This window comes from Podarcis pityusensis (assembly GCF_964106645.2).
Source record: "Podarcis pityusensis genome assembly, chromosome: 6".
Taxonomy (NCBI): domain Eukaryota; kingdom Metazoa; phylum Chordata; class Lepidosauria; order Squamata; family Lacertidae; genus Podarcis; species Podarcis pityusensis.
This window is the reverse complement of record NC_138030.1, coordinates 66,597,467-66,609,580: the sequence shown is the minus strand read 5'-3', so window position 1 is coordinate 66,609,580 and position 12,114 is coordinate 66,597,467. Positions and strand designations below refer to the sequence as shown.

Here is a 12,114-nt window from a genome sequence, read left to right as displayed (position 1 = left end):
AAACAGAATAAAACTACCTCAGATTTCTAAGCATCTGGGTGAACGTCTCTAAACAGGAATGTTTTTAGCAAGCACTGAAAAGAATACAATGAAGACGCCTTCTTGATCTCAATAGACGGGGAGTTCCAAAGTGTACGCACTGCCTCACTAAGCCTGATCAAGTTCATACAAATGCAGAACAGATATTATGTGGCATCTGTATTAGTGTCAATTCCGCCGATCGAAGCGATCAAGGGGACACATGTTGGGTAGGGCAATCTCGTAAGTAAACTGGTCCCAAGTGATAGTAACACCTTGAACTTGACCCGGTAGCAAATTGACAACCAGGGCAGATCTCTCAGCAGGTGTTATATGCTGACAAGGCATTATACACTAAACTGTAGCTTCTGTATCAAGCACAAAGGAAACCCCACATAGAGCACGTTGCAATAATCCAGTCTTGGAAGTAACCAACACATGAGAATAGAACATAGCATTTGAGCAGTCGTCATGAAGTGATGCAAAAGACAAGCCAGGAGACAAATGTAAACTTTCCATAGACAGATTGTGAGCTGCTAATCCAACATATTTTATTACCGCTTTTCAGCTTGTAGCAGCCTTTTATGTAGAAGAGGAAATAGGGGAAAGGACATTCTATAGTTTTCTGTTATCCCTCTTGAGGATATTTTCTTGCTCAATCCTATCTTCTAATCATGTTTTATATCTTGTTGGGCCCAAATATCCAGTGTAAAAAGGTTAAAACTAAATTTAGACAGCAGGTTGGATTCAGTGTTGCATCAGAAGTTTGTTTGCACAAGGTGCCTCTGCATGATTTTCACATATTCTCACATCACACCTTTCTCCTAGGAAAGGTTTTTTTGAGGAGATGCAGGGACCTGTAAGAGGGAAGGGATTGAAAGCCCTTTTTTGCTGCTGCTTCTCCCCCGCAATCCTTCCCTCCAGCTGTTTTGCCCCCAATCCCCATCTCGCACCCCATCTCTGGGTCCAAGAGTGGAAAGAGAGGCAGGGAAGGCTTAAGAACCTCCCTCCCACCCCGTCTCCTGTGAAAAGGCCCCTTCCATACATTTTTATTATTGTTGTTTAGCAAACACACTTTGGATCCCTCATTGGCTGATGTAGTCTGTAGTTCCACCCCATGTCTTCCAGTATTTTGAAGGCTAATTATGTTCCAGTAAGAGGCACCTTTCTCACTTTGCTCTACATTTAGTAAAACCTTTCCCACTCTGTGCCTCTTTTGTGTATAATTTGTAATCATTAAAAAAAAAAAATGAAAGCCCTTTTTGTGGGCAGCTTCTGCAATGTTTGGTCAAAAGCAGTGGGTTGGCTACTTACATGGATTTGGAAGGAGATTATCTGAGTTCTGCTTTTAATGGAAAACCCAAAATAGAAAAATGTGTAAAAATTTCAACAGGAAATTTCTTACTGCATAATTGGATTCATTATAAGTCTGCAGACTTATTTAGAGTTCTGTTATAAAAATCTGAACTGGTTAAGTAAGGTTACATTTTTAATGGGTTATAGAATGTTGTAGATACTGCAGCATGTTCTTTCAATGCATTTGAAATGTGTGCTTCCCATCATGTTTAGAAATACCTCCCATATTAATTGGTTAACACTATGCTGAACTTAAGTAGCAATGTACCCAATGAGACAAGTTGTTAAAATGCATTGTAGTATAATCCCATGCCTTGCCTTGTTGTCTGCTTCTTATAATGGAGGATAGAGATATTAAAGCTTATTGAGCAGCTAGGTTCTATAATGGTACTTGGGAGACAGGTAGCAATATATAGCTGCAGCATAAAAGGATTGAGCACAGTATCTAGTTGGGGCAGGACGTAGGTTCAGAGTATGGTTTGCATCAGTTTGAATTTGTGTATGCACAGTAGGTCTTTGATTTGCCACTGTGCTGTGGAATTTAGAGCAGGTTTCTCATATGTGTAGCATTATGAAGGAGAGGGGTGTGGTGAATTTACTAAAAACCATTTTTCCTTCTATTTTTGCCTTCTGAAAGACCAGATAGTGACTTTGGAAATATTTTGTTAGATCCAAAGGCTTCCTTCTTTGTGTGGAAGATGTCTTCTGCTCACTGGAGGACTGTTTTATACGTCGTTCCAAAGAGCTCTGTAAGAAAAGTGAAACAACTATGTTCTTACACAAGCAGTGATAACTCATATAAACCCTTAATTTATATCTTGTGCAAACTCTTAAGGTAGTATTTACAGACGTATTGGTGGAAAGGCATTAGTTTATATTTTCCTATTGTTAATAGTTCATTGTTCCAGCCCATAGTTGCAATTATTGTATACAGCAGCACATCTTTTGGTGTGTGCGAAACACAGTCTGGAAGCCTGATAAGCACATTAATTAGTCATTCATCAAGGCATCTCTATCTGTTGGTTAATATTGTGAAATACACAGAAGTAAAAGCAGCCTAATGTAAAAGTGTTGAGAAACTTGCTTTTAGTACAGTGTTTCTCATACTTGGGTCCCCAACTGGTGTCAGCCCTGACCACTGGTTCTGCAAGCTAGAGATAATAGCTACTAGTAATTGATAGCCTTATTCTCCAAGAATTTGTCTAAAACCTTTTCAGGCCGTAGAAGTTGGTGGCAAATACTATATCTTGTGGTTGTGAATTTCATAGTTTAGTTATGTGCTATGTGAAGAAATTCTTTCTGTTCAGAATCTTCGAAAGTACTGGGGGGGAACCTCATCCATTTTATGAACCTCTTACCATATTTCATCATCATCATTTTATTTGTATGCCTCCTTTCCATAGTTGAAACTATGCTCAAGGCTGCTTACAACAAGACAAGATTTACATAAGTACAATCATCACAGAAGTCATAAACATTAATAAAACACATCAAAAAGTACACAATCAAATGGAAACAATTTGCACGTAAATCATAAGATCTAAAACTAAAGACACAACAATAATATTCCAGCCCAGAATCTGTTCATCAGCCTCAGTTTTTGTAGCTGGAGTCAGTCAGCACTCCACTCTCCCAGGCCAGATGGGAAAAGGCCAGCAAGGCAGGGTGCAGGGCTGACAGCCAAGGTGGTCTTATTTAAAACCACACAGATAAAAAATAAAAGAGGAGCCCTCTGCTGAGCAGCAGCCACAGTCCTTGTGAAGCCTGTCAGGCCCCGTCCAAGCCAGGTGGGGAGAGGCAAGGGCAGGGCATTCAAAACTATAAATCAGGCATAGGCAAACTCAGCCCTCCAGATGTTTTGGAACTACAACTCCCATCATCCCTATGCCTGCTATAAATCCTCAAATGTTGTAAGTTCCCTCATAGGACAGTTGTTTCGGCCCCGTGATCATCTTGGTTGCCCTTTCTTGAAACTTTCAGCTCTACAATACCCCTTTGTAGTTGTGATGATCAGAACTTACTTTTGAAATTTTATAGCCTGCCTTTCAGCCAAATGATATATGGCATACATATGCATTATAACCACAACAAGCATATAAAAACAAAACAGTTAACACTTTAGATCGTCATGAAAACGTTCAAACAGCAGCAGGAACAATAAAAACCCCACAGTGCATCTCACCTCTGGCATCAAGAAAGGTGCACAGGTACACACTATTCCAAGTGCATTTGAATTGAAGGCATTGCGATATGGGCTAGTAATGATTTCTAGAATGGAGCTTGCCTTTTTCACAGACTGGGGTCAACAATTTGATATCATGCAAACCTGGCCACCTCACTTCTCCAGGTCATTTATGAACAAGTATAAAGTGCAAGTCCCGGGATTCATCCCTGGGAGGCCACACTTTATAGAACCATCCCATTTATTCCTCAGAAATCCACCATTCACTTCATACAGTAGTGGACAGGTGCCACAATCCTCTAGAAAAGATTTTGGGAGTCAGGAAGGGAAATAATTGAAAACTCGATATACTGAATGTTTGCTGTTATCTTTCAAGGCATATAGGATCTGATTTTACTTTTTTTGGAGCCCTACATTTTAAACAGCTGAATATGGACCCTATCAATAATATGCTTAACAAAAAAAGTTACTATTGGTAAGGGGCAAAATACAAAATAATAATGGGTTGTATCCAACACTACGCCAGCAGAGTTCTGCTTGCGCAACTGACTTCCCCTGCCTCTTGTCCCACCTGTGCCCTACAATCTGTTCTGGAGGGTTCTCCAACCTTCTGAAGAAGGTTTTTAGGGTGCATTGTGGACTACGAGGGAGGAGTGCCATTGTGAGAGTGAACTAGCAGCATTAAATACAAGCCAAAGTATTACAGTTGGAAAGGCTAACAATAACAGATTAAATCCAATGCTGCTATTACAGGAGGTATCAGCTGCTGTAAAGAAAAAAAAAGAGGGAAGGTAATTCTATCCAATGCAGTGGCATCAGGGTTCCACTGGCATAACACGACTTAGGTTTTCTCTCTTCTGCCCCATCCATCTGCTCCAGTGGGTCCCCCAAACTCTGGAGCTGATTTTGTGGAAGGGAACAGGAGAGGGAAGTTTTCTTGCTAACACTGCAATATCTTGTGCTAGTGAAGCTGCAGTGTTGGATAGAGCCAGTGATACTCTGTTACTAAAATGGCAAGCCACATGCAACTCCTACCCCTTGCTTCAAAAGAGAGTGGGAGATAGGACTTTGGGTTGGTGATTGTTCATACCTAAGTACTGTACATACAGTGTGCTACCCCAACACAAAGAAAATCCTAATGCGTGTTTACTGACTATTTATTCATTGGGATAGGAGAAGAAATCTGAGAGGTAATCACATTAAAGGTGAAGGCAAAAATGTTCTGCCCACTGAAGAGCCAAGTTCCATTGATCTTACTTCATAATAATTCACTGTATAAGAGTAGGGAGAGAAAGGGGAAGTTGTGCATAAGAGTAGGAAAAACAGTGAGCTTGGTCCTTGCTCTCCTATCCTTGTATTCTTGACCTAATTCATTTCTTCTCAGTTTTCAGCAATCTATAATTTGTCTTTACTTTCTGGCTGGCAGATTATGTCTATTTTCCATGCATACCAGGGTTTGATATTGATTTGCAATCCAGATATACCTTGTGAAGCCTCAGTCATAGTTTGCTTGTTCTGAGCTATCAGCAAAGTTGGAAGGAAATGGTTACACTGGGCATACGACAGGACAAAAATCTAAGCCTATGTCTCATTCTAGGCTTGTTCAATCATCAATTCATGGTTTGGTGCTCTGTCTGACCTCAGTTTATTGTACCCAGTTCTGTCTTTCCCCGTGTGAGATAATTATAGGGCAGTCTTATCCACCTCTATCCATTGAGTTCAGTGAGGATTACTCCCAGTACATGGGTTTAGGATTGTAATTGTAGTTGTGATACTTTGGGTTGAATGGGAGAGATGAAAAAAGTTAATATATATGCAAATTGTTCATATGGTAGGCCATTGTCATTTATTCCAGAGCATTTAATGGAATTAAAATATTTACCGTATATATTTATTTTAGCCTTTGGAAATCAGATGCCACCCATGCATCAGCAACAGAGGTAGGATACTTTTTTCTGATTCTTCTAAGATGTAACTGTTCATACTGACTTCTCCCAAGAATTTATAAAAGTACTTCAAAATTGCATATAACAATCCCAAGCAGGAATGACTCCAGTATGTTAATTCATCTACTTGGCAATTTTAATTTGTCCCTTGTGAATAGACCTTAAAACTGCCAGGAAATTTGGATCTGGTGTAACTTTACACCGGTTTAACTTTCATCAGCTTGCTTTACTTCAGCTAATCTGTATAGTATTACTCACTTACAGTTGGTATATTTGTGCTTATTACATACCTCTAAGCAAGCATTGTACAGGCATGGATGCTTAGCTGTGTGAGCTACAAATCTGAGCCTTCAAGGCACATTTTAGAAACAGGCAACTGATTAATAATGTAGCATGTGTGTGTGGTTTCTTAGAGTAACCATGCCACTTTCCAAAAAGTATTTTTAAAAATATGCCATCCATATTAAAGCAATGTTCTCTTACTGCCTTCAGCTAAAATTGAATCAGGATGTTATTCATTAATTTGATGGCAATGTAAGCAAATCTATCATTGCTACTCAAATCTCTTTGAAAATAAGATGCCAGTCAGTTCAGCATGACAGAGAAATCATTGCCTCTTTCAAAATAGCTTGGACCAGTAAGGGTGTTACTATGTTTAAGGACAAGAAATAAGGCTTAAATCAGCTTGATAAGGTAAATAAAAAGAACCTGTTCATTAGTGAATTTCCTCCTTCATTGTAGGATAGATTTATTTCTCTTTACATATGCTTTTCATATATTTGCTGTTATTTGTGACTTCTGTATTTAAATTAAAAGTAGACAGGGCTATTTTCTATTTATGTGGACTCAGAGGCATCTCCGCCTGACCATGTTTTCTCCTGCATCCCCAGCAAATGGTCGCAAATTGTCTGTTGCTGTTCTTGTGTGAGCAGAATAGCTCTCCACTCACACAGTGGGGTTTAACCTTCCTCTCCTTCCTCCTACATGCCCCCAAATCTGCTCTTGCATGTTGGGGAAAACCAGAGTAAATTTTAGAGGCATGTGGGGGGGTGCAGGGTGGAGAAGAGCAAGGTAAAATCCTGTTGCATGAGTGGAAGTTCTCTTGTGCAAACCTCTGCCTTAAATCACATGTAGTGATTATGAAATTCAAATCTATTCAAAGTATTGATATTATTGTACCTATTCATTTAAAATAATTGGCTCCTGATAAAATTACTATCATTTATTTGTAGGATTGCAAAACTACAAATCTGGCAAAGAAAAAAAACTAATAGGAACTAGATAATACAATATAATTCTGAAGTTTATTTAGAGAATTCCAAACAAGGTGCAATATAGTTTTTGTTATTTTTTTTCAGGTCTGTAATGACAGAAGAATACAAAGTTCCTGATGGAATGGTTGGATTCAGTAAGTAGTGTAACCTTGCTATAAAGTAATTAAAATATACTGAATGCAATTCATGCAATAATTCTGGTTTGTTTGTCCATTTTTCAAGTAATTGGCAGAGGAGGAGAACAGATTTCTCGCATACAGCAAGAATCTGGATGCAAAATACAGATTGCACCTGGTAACTATTTCACTTCCTGTTCTATTAATGAAAAGTACGGAACACAAGCAAGTAATGTTACAACCAAACCAATGTTTTTAATTATTTTCCACTCTTTAGGAGAAACTATTTTGGGAACAAGTAATGGGTTAAAATTTGGATACATTTTGGACAATTGATTTTGAGTACCTTTTGAATGTGTAATTCAGTTTTAATGCATAACTGCTGGCTACTGATTTCTTTCTTTAGTAGTATTAATTCTGTACTATTTCCATTTTATAGATAGTGGTGGCATGCCTGAAAGATCTTGCATGTTAACTGGAACCCCAGAGTCAGTACAGTAAGTGTTCGCTTAAAACTTTCAAATAGGCTGATGTGTTTTTAATGATGGTTCTGTATGTTAAAGAACATAGTGTACTATGTCAGAAATTACTTTCTGGTGTCCTAGGTGAAGAATGATCATTGTTTAGGCATGGCAAAACTTTTGTATAGTTTGAGGTTTTCCCCCAGGTATATCCAGTACATTTTAACCTACCTTTCTCTTATCTGCACTATTCTGCGGATCTTCATGTTCTGTGTTTTCGATCGTCTGCATGCCCTGCCTTTTTCTTTTCGCATCCATGCTGCTTATACTCAGTGACATTTTTCTTGTCCTCCTTCCTAAATGGAAGGGCTGTGGGCACTGTAAAGAGTCACAGATTTTCATTTGCTGTTAAGCAGATTACTTGCTTTTCTAGTTAGCCATCACCCATTTGACTCTGCTGTTTGTTCCTGTTATGTTTTTCCCCAGTCTTGCCACTATTATAAATTGTATATTTTTCAAGGTCTGCAAAGAGATTACTTGATCAGATAGTTGAAAAAGGAAGGCCTACGCCAGGATTCCATCATGGGGATGGTCCAGGAAATGCAGTCCAGGAAATTATGATTCCAGCTAGCAAAGCAGGATTAGTTATTGGAAAAGGTGGAGAGACAATAAAGCAACTTCAGGTAAGCTGGAAAAAATTAATTTGTGGGCAAATGCATTAAAGTACTAAATTTGCATAATCTGTACAGCTTAATTTTGTTGAATATAGGAGAGAGCTGGTGTAAAAATGGTAATGATTCAAGATGGACCACAGAATACTGGAGCAGACAAACCTCTTAGAATCACAGGAGATCCTTATAAAGTTCAAGTAAGATGATATTTTAATTTTTAAAAATAATGTTCCTTTATATGAATTAATTTTAAGATTGTTGCATCTGAATTGTACCTCATTCTTTTTAGCAAGCCAAGGAAATGGTTTTGGACCTAATTCGTGATCAAGGTGGTTTTAGAGAGGTGCGCAATGAATATGGCTCAAGAATAGGAGGAAATGAAGGATTAGATGTGAGTATAATGAGAACATTTTATGAAATGTGGTTTTTTCAGAGCACTTCTTTTTCTTGAAATTAGAATAAAGGGCAGGAAAGTATGTAATGGTATTCTTGTATATACTATTAATGTATTGTTGTTTTGTAGTGATTGCTTTCCCCCCTATGTTTTTAGCTGTTTCTGTTTTAGCTGTAAGCAGCCTTGATTCTTCCAGGAGAAAGGACAGGATATAAATAAAAAGAATAATAAAAGATTTTTATTTCGTTTTTTGGCCCTTATAAACTTAGTGATAAACTTCTTGGCAATTATTGAACTCTTTCTCTAAAACATAATGGTTATGATACTTACGGGTTGTATTAAATATTTTGTTAGAAAAATAGCTTGGAAAGGTTTACAGCAGGCTTCCTCAACCTTGGCCCTCCAGATGTTTTGAGACTACAGTTCCCATCATCCCTTACCACTAGTCCTGCTGATGGGAGTTGTAGGTCAAAAACATTTGGAGGGCCGAGGTTGAGGAAGCCTGGTGTACAGCTATTAATTTTCCTACTGTTCTCTGACCTTTCGTTAACTTAATCCTCTTCACGGCAGCTTTATTGTGGGTTGCTTGTATGTTTGAGATGTGTCAAAAGTAGTGACCTAAACCTAGATAAATACTTTTGATTGCTTTGAAACATTTGCTGAAAATTTGTTCTGTTTCTTCAGGTACCAATTCCAAGATTTGCAGTTGGTATTGTAATTGGAAGAAATGGAGAAATGATTAAAAAGATACAGAATGATGCTGGTGTGAGGATACAGTTCAAACCAGGTGAAATGCCTATATGTACATGACATAAAATTCAGAGGTTTTCTCCTAATTTTTAAAGTAAATTTGTTTTAATATTCCATTCCTCTTCCAGATGATGGAACAACTCCAGACAGAATAGCCCAAATCACAGGACCTCCAGACAGATGCCAACATGCAGCAGAAATAATTACGGATCTTCTTCGAAGTGTTCAGGTTGGTTCATAGCTGCTAGGAATGTTTATGAAATCAAGTGGTTTATAAAATATTACTGGGTTTCTTTTAAAATGTATTTGAATACATTTCTCAACTTCAAAGGAAGTGGGCTAATGGGAGCTTTAGTATGTGATAGTTACTTTAAATAGCTGTGTTAACAAATTTCTAGCCTTGAAACCAAAAATATCCACCAGCCTACCTATGATGGTCATTCTGGGTTAAAAGAAGACATCAACTCTGCAAATTGTCAGTCCCTGTTTGTGATTCTTGTTCACTGCAAGGCTACAGAAATCTGCAATTCAGGAAAAAATATTTTGCAAAATAATTTAATGGTATGAAATAAGTTCTCATCAGTTTTTGGGGTGTGCTTTCATATGTAAAACTGCTGGCATGAGACACTTTGATTCTAGGATTAATGGAACTTTGTCCTTCTAAGCTTTGTGGCAAATGATGGTTTTCAGTGGGATAGATAAATGCTGAGCCTCACCTCAGTGTGGGTTAGCCAACACTTTGTTTGCCAAGCATGGTGTTGCTGATTAGCAGTGTACATAGAAAGATTGTTGACTGAAAGCTGTCATTCTGGGGAAATACAGACAACATTGATAGGTAAGGTTGTTTGTCAAAGACATGGTTTTCACTAAGTGGTTGTGCTCATCCTGCTTGCTATCTTCCCATAGGCATCTGGTTGATGGGCCAGATGGGCCATTGGTCTAGTCCATCAGGGTGCCTCTTGTATCCCTAAAGCTATGTCTGCACTGAGTTACTTCAGATTGCAGGTAGAGGCTCATACAAAAAAAAAAATTCTGTATATAGAAAAATAGCATGTCAAAGAAGGGCTAAGTGTGGACCCTATTCCATGCCATTTATTTGGTATGGGGGTGTAATAATTATAGGGGTTGCTTGTGCGTAAGTTGCCGCCACTCCTGGTTAGGTTGCCTGGTTAAACCTTTTCTGTCTGGACAGCCCTTCACTTCGTGGCTGCCTCAGTCGCTAGCAGAATCCGTCAGTGGGGGTTTCTTAAACCTTTTCCAGCATAAAAGCTGTTTGACGCCAAGTCTCCTCCTACTCTCCCTGCGCGGAAGTCTTCTGCGCAGGGAGGATGTGGGTAGCGGAGGACCCGTGCTCTCCCTGCTGGTCTCCGTCGAGGAGTCCTGGAGCCCCCTCGCCGATTCCCCCATCTGCCCCCCTTTATCACTGGTGTTACGCTGATTTCCTTCCCCAGCTGATGAGCTGCCTCTCTCCCTGCTGGGCCCTTCTCCAGCATCACTTGGGAGCCTTGCCTCCGCCTCTGGCTCCGATGTCAGTTCCCTGACAGGGGGTAAAAGCACTCCTTTGGTTGCCAGTTGTGAAATATATCAGCATTACTTTCAGCTCTCCTACCTCACTATATAGAGCAATACTCATGTCATGTCAGTTTGAAACAGTATACCCTGGGCAGACATTTGCTAGTGGTAGCTATGCTTTTTGTTTCACATCTCTGCCCCAGGTGCACATAAAATGTATGCCATATTTTAGCTAAACCCCTATCCCTTCCTTACCGATCCTCATGGTTCCTTGGCCCAAATGCTTTTCATTCAGCTGACTTTGATGCATCGGAAGGATCAGAAAAAGGCAAAATAGATTCTCCAATGTCTGCAAAAATATTGTTCCTCTTTTTTAAGACATTGGCATATATACAATATGCATCGTATTTTTGTAATTTTGACAGAGGGAAAATTGCTAGTCATTTTAGGTTGCAGTAATTTTGAATTATTTCTGATTTTGTTTTGTTTTATTCATCTCAATCTAGGCTGGCAATCCTGGTGGTCCAGGACCTGGTGGTCGTGGGCGAGGTAGAGGTCAGGGCAATTGGAATATGGGACCACCTGGTGGATTGCAAGAATTTAATTTCATTGTTCCGACTGGAAAAACTGGATTAATTATTGGGAAAGGTAATAAACTCGATTTATTTGGCAGATCGCTTTTCTATCTTCTGTTACATTTAAACTGAGATTTTCTAAATGGGGTAGCTGTATTCAGTGTTGAGTAATGTGTGACAACATCTTACTGTCATCGATTAGGCACTGGGACTAAGGTGGTGGAAGTGTCACTTTTCCTTGAGGAGCTAAAGAATGTGTTACTCCTCCTCCTCCTGAATAGGGCCAGTAAAACAATGGAACAAAAAGGTTTCCCACCACAAATTCAAATATAGCCTTAAGTGAATCTGTTGAAGATGTCTTGCTCTGTTTTAGACTGATAATATTTCTTCAGGCAGGGGAGCAGAGACTTGTTTAAAATTTCCCTACTCTGTTTCTTTAGGAACTAGCAACAAATTCAGTGCAATAATTTGTACTTAAAATTTCAGGTGGTGAAACTATCAAGAGCATTAGCCAGCAATCTGGTGCTAGAATAGAACTGCAAAGAAACCCACCACCAAATGCAGATCCAAATATGAAATTATTTACCATCCGGGGGACACCACAGCAGATTGACTATGCTCGGCAGCTCATAGAAGAAAAGATTGGAGTAAGTATTCTGGAAAACCATATTTCTTTAATTGTTATGTAAAGTAAGAGGAAACCAGCTCAAGTTGCCTCATGATTCTAGTAGTAATTGGTAGCTTTGGGGGGAAATACACAAAATATACCTTGCATTCTTGATGCATTTTCTCACACGTCATAGAACTATTTGAGTAGCGAATATGTCAAGCTGTTTGCCCTAGTACAATTGCTGTTTAC

At 39.0% G+C, this 12,114-nt stretch overlaps 1 protein-coding gene across 1 annotated transcript in view; it reads left to right on the top strand.

Moving 5' to 3' along the window:
* Positions 1-12,114, top strand: part of FUBP1 (far upstream element binding protein 1) — a 31,168-nt gene that overhangs the window by 6,648 nt on the left and 12,406 nt on the right. The window contains 11 exon segments of the mRNA XM_081008632.1: positions 5,457-5,496; positions 6,861-6,910; positions 6,999-7,070; positions 7,332-7,389; positions 7,874-8,036; positions 8,123-8,221; positions 8,314-8,415; positions 9,103-9,205; positions 9,297-9,397; positions 11,187-11,328; positions 11,742-11,902. Of these exon segments, the coding sequence (XP_080864758.1) occupies positions 5,457-5,496; positions 6,861-6,910; positions 6,999-7,070; positions 7,332-7,389; positions 7,874-8,036; positions 8,123-8,221; positions 8,314-8,415; positions 9,103-9,205; positions 9,297-9,397; positions 11,187-11,328; positions 11,742-11,902 (1,091 nt within the window).